We start from the raw sequence: 13,171 nt of genomic DNA, 5'->3' as shown, positions 1-13,171 counted from the left end.
TTGCCTCCTGAGTGAAACCAGTAAGACATTTTAATGAAAAAGTAATAAGAAATCCTAAACTTCATTGGTGACAATGTACAAAATGTGCTGCAAGTGAAACCACATGTTTCATTTACGGAACATTTTGTTCTCTTCCAAAAAAGTCACATCTACTACTAATAATGGCAGCTTTTTTCTTTTCGATATTTTTGATGTCCATTACAATAGCACTCAGGATGGTCATATCTATTTCCACCGCATCATGTTTCACCTAAAGGTCCTTTGATCTTTACTAGCTACTGAGTATTAATTATCACTGCTATGAGACTCACTGGCAACTACAGCAACTTTGTCACTCGTAGCCAACATTAATGATTTTTTTCAGAGATCATATGACAGATACAGAAAAGAAAGATACTTGCTTAAATTAATTCTAAAATTCTCCAATGTTGCTTTCATTAATAACAGACACCAAGAAGTCCCATATTTTCCTGTTTTTCCAAGCATTCAGACTTCCAGTGAGTCAGTTTTGAACTCATTCACACTCATTCCACACACTATTTTAATTTCACAGAGAGATCTACTGGTTCTAGATGTTTTTTCCAAGTAAGACTTTCTTCCATGATTCACGTTGAGGATGAGTTTTCATCAGTGCAGCAACTTTCTCTGAAAGATCTTGGAGCTCTCCAAAGTTTTCATGTTTTCTTCACTGTGCTTATGACTGCGTAGCAATACCATCTCCAGAGTCAAGTAAAAGGAAAGGCTCTCATAGATTTGCAATGGATGGGTTCATTCAGGTCACAGCAGACACACTCTTAATTTTTATCCAACCATGGTGGTGGATCAGTCAAGTATCAACATGCGAATACAGCCACTTCGTGGCTTGGAAGACAACATGGTGCAAACTTGGCCGGATGGTTTGGGCAGCTGGGAAGGGCCTGGACCAACCGTACACAAGCAGCATGTGGGCAACTGCACTGGCAGTGGGCAGCAGAAATCCCTGGCCTCATCTCCTCCTGTGCTTATGCCAAAGCAATGGGAATACAGGTTGATTGCTACTGCCCAAAGATAGATCGTGCTGGTACTACCCTGGATACCTCTGCTCTTTGGTGTTGTGTTAACACTCAGATCTTCCTACAAGCCATCCACTCACATGCACATCAAGGTGAAGAGCCCTGACCCTGGCTACCAGGCTGCAGTGGGCAGAAACATGGTAAGAAGGCAGGAGAATGAAGCAGATGCAAGAACCTGAAGCTGAAATTGAGCTGCTGCCAAATTTCTGTTTCCACTGGCTTTGTGGAACCAAAACCATGTCTCATGCTCTGATCAGTTGGCAGCAAGATCGCATCAGTAATTCCTCGAGATGCTCTAGGCAGGAGCAGCCCCCACGTCAGGCCACATCTGCCAGTAAAAGCCTGGGGCCACCACTTGGTTCCCTGAATGCTTTCAGAGACATCTGAACACATACTTTCCACCTTTTAACACCTACTATTTTGTTACACATGTTTATCTTGCTCTGAACTCCTAGTAAACTGGAATCAGTGGAGAGGTGTTTTTACGGGTTGAGATTTTAGAAACCACTTAATAGGACTGGCAGCTCACTTCTTATTAAAATTAATGAGTTTGGGCATCAAAATCCCAATGGTGGCTTTGAAAGCTTCTGGCTTAATTGTTTCCACTGCCATCACATGAGCCACAGGTTGTAAACTCGATATTTCAGAACATTCTTTGGGAAGAGAATAAATAAACATTGAAGAAATGTTAAAATGTTGTAACCCAAAGAGGGTTATAAACTAACCACTTGTTCTTTAGAGTCGATGCATAGGGAATATATCCATTGTGGCAACTGCATATTACACTTGGTCAATATTTGTTCCACTATTCCTGCACTACTAATAATTATCCCAAGACCTAAGAAAGACTGTTGAAGATTATATGTTGATGCGTGCTTGCATCTATATGTTTTAAGCTATGTTGAAGCACTGAAGCTTGAGAATATTGGGAATCAGAGGGGTGAAATATCCTTGGTAAAAACATCTGCAGACTCAACAACTCTTCCTAATAAATGAAAACAAAATCACACACAGCATGTGAAAAATAAAATGGTCTAAAAAAACAGACACAGTGACAATAACAAAAAGCCAGTCGTCAAGTTTTAGACATGTAAAAATGATTTGTTTTTTGAAATTGACTTAATAAAACCTAGAGAGCTAGTTGTTTCCAAATCCGATCATCATCCTACAGACGTTTAACAAAAAGTAAAAATAAAATTTTCAAACCAGCAGAATATGCACATTTAATCCGAATACATTGTAAGAATAAAGATATTTTAATTCAAAGCAAGGTAGACTTCCTATCAGATGATAACCTTCCCACTGATTTAATTAAAATTTTTATTAATACATTTAAAATGGGCCTGAATTTACTCCTATTCTGGATTTTCCCCCCCCGAAAAAAGACACCCCCTCCCACCCCCCCAATATTTGCAATAGGATACCTGGGCAATAGATCTCTTCACTGCATGAAGCCTTACCGTTAGATTCACTGATGATTTCATGGACTATTTCATGCCTTTCCTTTGGTCTCAGTCTCATTGCACTCTGTTAGCACAGCTGCACTGGATGAAACCATGGGGATATAATATACTTTTTTTTCACTCCTTCACTACTGCTGAGACAGCTTTTCAAGATACATAGCTATTTTTAAAGCCACAGAAAAGCAGAGCTAGTTTTCACTTTGTGAGGCCACAGTGCCTTTTCTCAAGAAGGAGTGAGAAACCACCCAAATATCTTGGTCCATACAAAGATCTCAGAGATTTTTCATGAATAACTTGATACAACTCCAGGCTCAGAGGTTCCACCCATTTTTAAATGTATCATTCCCACATGGGATGGTGTTTGAGAAACTAAAAATATTTCAGACCCTTAGGTGGGTTTCTCTCATCTCTGACCTTAATTTCCTTCCCTGGGAAGCACAGTTCTGCAAAACAACCTCCCTGAAATCATGAAGTCCAAATAAGAAAACCAGGGAGTCTCAGCAAACAACCTAAGTTGCTTTATCCTATGGAACAGAAAATAGTGAAAACAGGAAAACATTTGTTCTTATTCATTCTTGAAAATGCTTAATCCAACAGACAAAGACCCCTGTGGTTTTGTTTCACTTCTGGTGGATTTGCCATCCTTTTCTAATTCTTTTCAAGAATTAAAAGAACAAAACAAAACATGCAAGTAGATTAGGCAGTTGTACGCTCCATTAGACTGTCTCAGCATTTCTCTTTCTGCCTTGTGGTCTCCAGTGTCTCTGTGTTGGCACTGATTATAGAAATTTGACTCATCATCAGGATTTGCCAGGCTTACAGAGGGGATCTGGTCGGAAAAACAAAATGAGCATCATGAAGTCCTGTAATAGCTTCTTTTCATAATTCCCATGCTCACAATTGCTCTGGCCCTACTTCCCCTCAACCCCAAGCCACCTGGGATTGCAGACGTGCCTTCCTGCCTGCCAGGCAAGCACCCCTCCTGTCCTCACATCATCTGCTCGGAGGGCTTTGTCCATCTCCCAAGTGGAACACCTCCTCCACAGGGCCACAGATTTGCCCTCGCTTTAGCTCATGAGATAGGAGATGCCATTCAGAGACCCCAACAGAAGCACCTCCTCTTACAGCCAACTCACTTCAACCACTCGTCAGTAACAACAAGGAACCTACTCCCCAAGACAACGCTTTTAAGCACTTTGCTACCTTCCATACAACTAAATCTTTCATCTATTTTTCAGTGATTTTGCGGTAACATCTTTGTTCACTTGGATACGTGCAGAATCTCTTAAAACCCAAGTTGGCCAATTTGTTATTTGCATCTTGTCTTTGTGGTGTGAGAAATGGAAAAGCGTCGTTCAGCACACTGCCATGGTTTGCATCCACTTTGAAAGTAAGGTGCCGGTGCCGAGCTTTTTCCTTTGCTCCTTGCTTCAGTTTTCAAGACTGTCAGACAAGGAAAGAATTTGTTTCGAGAGACAAGCTGTGGTGATAGCACGGAATGTGTGATGTGGCAGCTTTATCCTTATGCCACCGTTCTTGGGATGCACCAGGACTGTAGCCAGGCACTAAGTTAAGAACATTTTATTATAGACGGATTCCCATAAATTTCAATTTGGGAGTCTTTGTCAAAGCAAGAATTCATCAGTCCTTCATAAGCATCTTGTCTCCCCTTGCCACAGGCCACAGAGACATCTGCTTCTTGCTTTTTTTTTTTTTTTTTCCTTACGCATCTCTCAGAGAGAACAGTCATCCCCACCACAAGATGGGCACCAGAATGTCCTGTCCCACAAGAAGCTTGACATTTCTTTCTTTTCCATGCTAGGATGAAACTCGGATTTCCATAGCTCTTGGGACAGCAGCAAACAAAAGGAGAACAGAAAACCAGGCAGAAATCCTAACCCACCCCAGCACAGCTTATAGGGCCTCCCACTGTTGATGTACAGTACAGATCTAAGCCATGGTCTCTCACATTACCAGGTGACACCAGTATGTACCATCATGGAGTTCACCTCCTTCACGTCAAAAGTGTGAATTTATTTATTCCTTACTGCAAAAGAGAGTAACTCCAAAGAAGAGATTGGAGGACTAGATTTGTCCCACACTGCTTCAGGTGTTCAGCCCAATTGTTTAATCAATCACCATATGCTTCCCCTACAGTCAAAGGAAAAAGGGTGAAAACCCAGGCTGCTGATTTATCCTATGTATTTGCATCTGGATTCTCTGGAGACGCCCACCCCTCTCCTTTAGTGACCATGCAGTCCTAACCTATCTGAGCTGATTCAGACAAGTGCCATAAATTGCTGAGGATGAATTTGGGCTCAAGAGACAGCAAAACAGAATACCTGTGAAATCCCTGGCTATTCAATCACCTGAAAAAAAGCTCTGGTTGGCTTAATTATAACGAGGTTATTTTATTTAGTATGCTGTGCCTTAGGCCTGTATGCTACAGTTAAAGCATTGCCATTTCTTAACAGAATTTGGAAACAAAGTTGTTTTCATTTTTGCACCAGTCTACTACAACTCACGATCAGTTAAATTAGGTTAAGTAATTAAATTAGATTACAGTCCACCCAAAACTTGGATGGTATCTCTGGACTTAAAATCCACATCACAGCATTTGTCTGGGAAGAACCACTGCTTTTCAAGAACTGTGACCTTAGTCTGAGAGGGAATTTGGTCCTCCGTATAAACATATAAATGCAAATACTCAACTCTGTGCATAAACAAAGTGAAAAGCTTGTGAGGTCAAGCTATTCCCATGGATTTTAATGTTTTCCTTCCTAGTCTGAGAAACTATAAAATGAAAGAAGTGTGTAGAAGTTTTCTTGCCTATTCCATTTCATTAAAAGTGGAGCTGATCTGCGGCACAGAAGAAATGTAAACTTTTTTGCAATTTGAGTGGTTGAATTTACTGAAAAAATGAGAGAGCTAAAACATTTGTAATGTGCCATTTCCACATTTTCAAATGGCCTTTTATTTCAGAAAAGTCAAAATGTTTCATTTCAGCACTTTCTGAACAAAGCTTTTGATTTTTTTTTGAGTCCTCTGTTTTCAAAGACTTAAACGCTACAAAGTGTCCTTTTTTGTTTAAAAATTGATCTCAATTAAAAAGGAAAACCCAACTAATAAATACAAATGACAAAACCCAACCCCTGCTTTCAAAGACGTCCTCAGAATATTCCTTTTCATTTTGCTGTGAACTCATTTCCCCCTTCTCAACTGTTTTTTGGTTCAGTTCCTGAACTAAACCATCCTTTGTTCATGCTTCTTTAGCATTAAGATGTATGAGCAGTGCGCTCCAGCCTCAGAAGATGGGCTGTGCCCACAGAGGAAGGATGGGCTGACTCTCCGGTCTTGCTTCCATCTCCCACGTTAATAAGTAAATAAGATCCTTCTCTGCCCTTATGGCACACAGAAGGGCTCATAGCCTCACTTCAGACCCTACTCCCTAAATCTTCACACTCTTATTATCACCATGCCAGCTAATTGTTAAGCTATTTATACCTAGGTAGTGTGGTTTATGCAGAATACTCATAACATTGCTGCCTTTGGAGCCTCACTGCCTCATGGAAGTTGTACTCAAAGCTGCTTGGAGAGAATACCTGTCCCACAGCTCAAGACAGTCTATTTTCTGCTCCAGCATCCTGGTTCAATGTGGGATCATGTAGCTACGTGGCTGCCCTGGGAAATCTGGTTTGTTCTGGAAGTCCACTTCACAGAGGACAGAAAGGGCCTGGCATTCAAATTACAATTCCTATATGCCCATGTACCACTGGAAGACCTGTCACATAACATTAACCGCAATGTTTAATCTTCTTCTAATGAATTTTTGCATGCTGACTTTGCAATGAATTTACAATATTTCTGCTTTTCCTCCCTGATTTTGGACAGAAACAAATACTGGAGTGTCAGCACTGTCTCTGGAGTAGAAAACCTAACTTCTGGCCAGTTTTTCCAATAACACACAGTTTTTCTGATGAATCTAAAGTGATGTGATTACCCCACAAAACAACATTTTAGGCTTGCATTCTTATTAAACTGGAGTATTTTCAAGCTTTATTCTACACTTTTTTTTTTTCCTGAAAACCATTAGTAATGAGAGCGAACATATTACTCTTTCTTTTTTAACCTAACTTTTTAATAAGCACACGTGTATTACTTTAATAAAGAAGAATGGTGGACTTATTACCGGGCAATATAATCTCTGTTTCCTCTTTATAAAATCTCAGAGCTTTCTATGTTAGTTTGAGGTGATGTCATATTAATTATACACAGCAGATTTTTCAGGTGCTGGAAATTAAATTCCATCATTCAATAGGTCTTGCAAAGCATAACATTTTTATCCAGTTCAGCCCAATCTGCAACATTAAGTTTTTTCAGGTCTAATTCTGATGTTTCCATAGTTTTGGTTCAGGCTTAGGTTTGGGGCCAGTTCTGGTTCTACGGTTTATTTATGGTTTGGGCAGAGTCTTAGAAACTAGACAGTGATGACCAAATACCAATGACTTATCTCAACAGTTATGAACTCAGACCCCAGAGACAAGAAAACAAGGAAAGGTCTAGAAAAAATCCTTCTTTCTCCCCCAGCTGCCATAACCAAACTAGAAATAGTCACCAAAATTCACCTCTCTCCTAATTTCATTTTAAGTCAGTTGCACTCGTGATGTCTGTGGCTGTCTGCTCCTCTCCAGTCGAGGTCAACTTTTGGGACACTGAGCTGTATGGACAAGCATAAAGGCAGGTCTGCTGACTCAGTTGCAAAAACTACTCTCTTGTCTCGTGTGTTGTTATTCCCAAACCATTCTTGAACTTCTGTTTAAGCATAAAAAAATTAAGGATGAATTTGCTCCATCCCAGTATTTGTCATCCAAGGTTTCAATATTAAGCAAAAGATTGACAAAAAACAAACAAACAAACAAACCCAACTTGCTACTACACTTTTGATTCCTCGATAGAATTACTGTTAAAACATAACCATTCTGTGTATCTTTCTTGCTTGCTATCCAAATCGAATTCTGCTCCCAGATTTTGTCCTTCAGAAACTGATTTCCCTTCTCTGCTGGATCCCCTGGAGAGGGAAACATCTGCAGGAATACATATTTCTCATCACATCTTAAAAATAAACTCTCTACAGAGACATCAACCAAGCACAGTACTAAATGCCTAACTCAGTACATTTTTGCTGACTTTAGACTTATATTAGGGACCGGCTATTCAGTGTAGCCTGGTGTTGTTTTCCGCACTTTCTCCTGATGTTTTTGAAGCTGGGCTCTAGCAGGAATGAGATACTGGGTGGATCACAGATCTGTACAAGCATGGCAATTGTCTTCCTTAAGTACCTTGTTCAATACAGACTCTTAGATTACAAGACAACAGATAACGCAGGCACATAAGCAGCTGCTATCTCTAGAAGAGGAGAGACATAGACCACTTAAACTGAGCAGCAGGCAGAAGTGTGGAACCGAACAGCCCTAAGAAGATCATGCCTGTAAGAGACCCGACATCTCTGTTACACCAAATCCACTTTTCCTCTCTGTAGCTGATGTGGTAAAACATCTGATCTGCTTAGCCATTAATGGCTACTGAGCTAAAAAAAGGAACACGGAGCCAGGCTGCCTTTCTCCAAAATATTGTTATAGCCCATCTGCATCATTTTTATCACAAAGCCTGAGTGTTTCCAAGAAAAGAACTAAACAGTTGTCAGAAATCCTATTCAGACAACATTTCAGCCTGTCTGTGGGCATTTTTACTGCACGGTAATGGACAGAGCCCTTGAAATATAATGAAGGCAGAAGAGTTCTTCCTCCAAACTCCACTTGCTTTAACGTCTAACGCTGTTTTATCAAATCTAACGTTAACAGATTTCACAAAAGGTCTCTATATATTAGCCTGGTTTCACTTGAATTCCCACTGTATATTAGCTCATGCTGATAAAACTGCTTGTATCAAATACTCATTTCTGCCTGACAAATCCATTCTTCATTATAATTCTTTGTTAATGAAGCATGCATATTGCTGCTGAAGCCTTGGGGAAGAAAAGTAGCTTCTTTATTCTATTTTTTTTTGGTTGTTAATTGAAACCTATGGGACTAGATCTTAAAATACAGTTCGAATATCTAGAAATATCTGAGGCCACAAGAAAAATTGATTTTTAATGAATTCAGGCAAATCTCACCAGCTAGTTACTAACACGAGGGCCAAGGTCTTGCTCTACTTAGAAGAGGAAAATTCTCCGTGACCCGAGCTGGTGCCTTGCAGCAGCATTACAAGGCAGGGGCTTTCCTGAGCTCCATCATTTCGCTCCAACACCAGTTCTGATATTGAGAGGATGCTGCTTGCATCCTTGGAGAGGACCCTGAGAGGCATTGCTGAATGCTTTCATCGGGAAATGAAAGCCAAAAAGGGGAAATTTTTTTCTGACATCTGTGAGATGTATTCGGAAAAGGTATTCAGAGCTCAGCACAATTCATACAGGATGAGGAATAAAACCAGAAAGTCACATCAGCCTTCCTAGGTCCTCTACAGAGCTTCTGAAAAGGGGGAAGGAGAGTGGTGGGTGTTCTGGTGCCCTTCATCTTCCCATGGAGGAAAGGGAAGGAACATCCATGCATGGCTACCAGGGGCTTTCTGCTGCCTCAGCAGAGGAATTCAGCCAGCTGTCTTCCTTGGACAGGGAGTTATCAGCACCCTCAGGTGCTCTTCATGTAGTCTACAGATTTCATTTGTCAGTGAAAAGCAGTAAATTAGGCTGAGGATTGGCAGGGCTGAGGCTGAGGCCTCATTAGGCCTCATAATTAGGCTGAGGATTGGCCCCCTTCACTGGGGGCACTTTGTGAATGTGACAAACGGCTCTTGTCACAAGCTTGAGCAAACCCAACTTCTACACAAACTGTTCACACGCACACACACGAGCGTACACAATACCAGCAATCAAGCCCAGCTCTCCTCCCATGAAGAGAACCTCACGTGGCAGTAAATGAAACACCAGGAAAATGAGAACCACTTGTTTTGTTGTCCCCAGAGCACAGTATGTCACTTAGGAATCCTCCTCCCACCATTGTATGTGCGTGTGTGTTTGCTTAGTCTGTGTGTATTTGTTTGTTTGCCTGGAAATGTTTTATCTAAGTGCCAGTTCTCTGAGAGGGTATCGCAGACCAGCATTTGTTGCACTGCCTAGCTACAAAAAGCATGTAATATCACTTTTAACAAGTCTAACGGACGTCAGAGACCCATCAAAACTATGCCTGGCATTTGGCTTCGGTTTTAGCAGTCATGTTAGCCTCTTATCACTGTGGAAAGCTGGAACATTTTCAGAACAACCAAACCTGGTTTGGTTTGAGGAGGTGCTGCAACCCAGCTCACATTACAGGAAAGCCAATATTCCTTTGCTAACAGGGGACTTTTTACCTCAAAATCACTCTTTTATTCTCAGAATAATCTTGTAATTTAAGATTGCTTTTTTTTTTTTTAAATATATTATTAAAGTGAACCATCTTATCTGTCTGTAGAGACTGTCCCCTCCTTCCAGCCTTATGGGATCAGGCCATCTGTGCCACACGGCCCTGCACTGGACATACACTTTATTTTCAAAGGGTCTGGAGGAACAAGGGTTCCACTTCTGTGCTTGCAACCTGCCTTCAGCTTCTGCCTCTGTCTTCCTAATCCACACTGAGTGTCATTGTTTGCTAGTTCTACCTGTAAGGGGCTTCATTTTTTCTCTCACCATTTAATAAGCGAGGACTCCTCCTGCCTCAGACTAACTTCCCCTCTAGGTGTTGAATTTGCAGCGCAGGTTGGGGATGTTGCCTTCAATAAAAGGGCCCCAGAGGAACTCCAGTTTCTGTTATCCACAGTAGGGTTGAATTTATGTTGCTATCAGACACAGAAAGCCCTTGACTTTTTTTTTTTTTTTCCTGCTGTGGCTGTCTGCCCTGGCAGCTCAGATCAGTCCTGGATAGGCGGTATCTCCATACCCCAGGTGTGAGATTGATAAGCAAGCACTGGCCAACACCAAGACCAGAAACAGGAAAGCCCCATATAAATCTTCTACTTTCACTAGAAGCAGCTCTACAAAGGAAACATCTGTACAAGAATGTGTTGGTAAGTCTCAGGCACTGAAAAGGAGACTCAAATGACCCCTGTGTCATATTCTGCAGTAGCCAAGATATATCTTGTATTTACTCAGAGCAGCACACGGCTGCCAGTGGTTTTACAGCTCTCCTGACAGGCCTGAGCGTGGCCCATCACACCCCAACAGGGCAGGGATTGCCCAGTGGTTTAGCGGTTAGTAGCTTAACTAATGCTAAACTAGCTATGCTGTCACAGTTTTCCTCAGGGAGTTAAAAATCCCGTCATGCCCCAGCTTTCCATCCACCCATGGGAATAAGTCCCCACCCCACATGAAGATAAGTGAGAAAAAATACAGCAGAGGTTAAGGGACGCTGAGCTGCTGGGGGCCTTGTGAGCATTACGGACAGATAAGCGTGGGCCGGACTGCAAAACTGTCCCCTCGTGTTGTTGAGAGGTTACCCACACAAGATGTTTTAATTACGACCGCAGAATGAATGATTCATCTGACTCATCTCTCTGCAACGAGAATAAGCACTTGGGGCTGCCCCAGCGGGCCCTCTGAGACAGAGAAGTTTATTCTGAACTCAAGCACAGGCTACTCAAGCAGTGCTCTTTTTAGCTCAGTTTCCTAACCAAATGATGACACCCTGCACGTAAGCCTGTCTGTCCCTCTGTCTATTCCCTTCTCCAGTAACTATCCGACAACCCGTTGTAACAGAATTATCCCAAGTAGCACAGATATCAGAAAAGATTAAATGTCCTTATTTGTATGAAAATACGCAGCAAGGAGAAAGACCTTCTGAGAAAAGGCTCAGGTGTGAGCTCAGCCCTTTCCTAGATACCAGTCCAATGATGAGAAAACCCATACAACACCTAGACTTCATCAGGTCTGTCATTTCCAGTCTTCTTTTCTCCAGACCAGACAAACAAAGCATCCTCAGTCTCTCCTCAAAGGACATGCCTTCCAGCCACTGATAAAAAATAAAACGTGTCCTGCTCCATGACTTCATTTAAAACATGCCTATGCATGTCATTTGCTTTCTTTCACTGATTTGAGTGGGAATTGTTAACCATTCAGCAATGAATGCTTGAATACATAAAAACTGACTTAAATTCATGGCTGTATTTGTAAAACAAACAAACAAACTATAAAAAACTCTGTTAACTCTGCTTTGCTTCAACTCTATATCCCCTTTCTGCTTGAGGGGGATGTTTCAAAAATTGCCTCAGGGATTTAAAACCTCTGTGCCTGGTAAATGTTAATAGAAGTTACACTTCCCATTTCATATATGACCAAAAAGCATGATCAACACGTAAAGTTTATACACATGCAAAATATTAATTTAACATTAGCAAGAAATCACATGCCTCTGAGAGAAGAAAGATGATTGCTGTGCCACAAATGCAAAGCAAGGTTTGCATTGGCAAAGTGGTTGCAAAAAACCATCCTGTGGCTCTCTTGCACCCACTGACTGTCAGTCAATGAGCAGAATGACTGCTGCTCCTGGAGCAATGGAGTGGTACTGCAGAGGAAGAAAAGGGGTGCACAGCAAAACTCTGTGTGTGCCCAAAGCTGGGTCAGAGGTTAGGGCACAACTCGGTCCTTCAAATCTGCATCTGCCCGGATGAGAGAGGCAGAGAAAGAGCCACCTACAGACCTGGACTGTACCACCATCAGTACTACCCTAGCATTAGACAGCCTTGATTCTTAAAACTGCTGATTTCAGAAATCTTTTTCTCTCCTACGTTCACACAGGGATTTATGGATCTTCCCAGTGCTAGAATTTGATGTGTAGACTCCATGGATGTTGGGAATAATTCCTTGTGCAATGATTTAAAATGCCACAAATGCAGGCAATGTTACAATCTAAACCCACTACAACACCAGAGGTTTACTGCTCTCCTTGTAGAGAACCACGTGAGTTTGTCAGCTAGCAATGTTTTCTTTCCCCTTCAGAAATCAGGAGGAGACAATACCACAAAAGTATTTGAGATCCATGTGAACCTCGCTTAGCCAGTGCGGATTGGGATTTACATTCCAGGGGTATAATGAACAGAGACGCAAGGATGCAGGCACACAACGTTATTAAGCTCTTGAAGATTATCCCAGTCTCACTCAATAACTTAGCCTTTTCTTAATGATACTGGCATTTATACAAACTGTAGCTTTTAGCAAAGCTCAATGCCAACAGAAACCAGTAACATGACAGAGGCTGAACGGCAGCCCAGTGTAGTCCCTTGTGTTAGAGCTCTGGACAGGCTGTATCGTTTTTCCTCAATGGAAGGGGGATGTGTTTATCTGGGAAGTGTTTCATATCAAGGACAATAGGGGAACTGTTTGGCTTTCCACAAATAAGCTGGTATGCAACTTCTGAGCACTCTCCAAGGAAAACGCCGGAACACTGGCCATGTCTTTCCAGCAGGGATTTCATGTAAAGTAGTTAATGCCCCACATCCTTCATCCTGATTTATTCCTGCTTCATCCTTGTTTCAAAGTGCTGCACTCACTTCAAACACAACATGGGGCTCATCTCTGTGAATGCGCACTTTGATCGCTGGGGACTCCAGATTTGTATCGTCCCTTCA

The 13,171-nt window shown here is 41.7% G+C and overlaps 1 protein-coding gene across 4 annotated transcripts in view; it reads right to left on the bottom strand.

The window, feature by feature from the left end:
* TRABD2B (TraB domain containing 2B) overlaps positions 1–13,171 on the bottom strand; it is a 286,108-nt gene that overhangs the window by 24,769 nt on the left and 248,168 nt on the right. Inside the window, exon 6 of one of the 4 annotated variants that reach the window (XM_080602718.1) lies at positions 2,502–13,166. The exons of the other annotated variants lie outside the window; for them this stretch is intronic. Coding sequence (XP_080458844.1) covers positions 13,076–13,166 — 91 coding nt within the window. The 3' untranslated portion in view covers positions 2,502–13,075. Of the gene's footprint in view, positions 1–2,501; positions 13,167–13,171 lie in introns of those variants that run through there. 4 annotated transcript variants of the gene reach the window in all.

This window comes from Anser brachyrhynchus, assembly GCF_964034855.1.
Source record: "Anser brachyrhynchus genome assembly, chromosome: 8".
Lineage (NCBI taxonomy): Eukaryota > Metazoa > Chordata > Aves > Anseriformes > Anatidae > Anser > Anser brachyrhynchus.
This window is presented reverse-complemented; position numbering and strand designations above follow the sequence as displayed.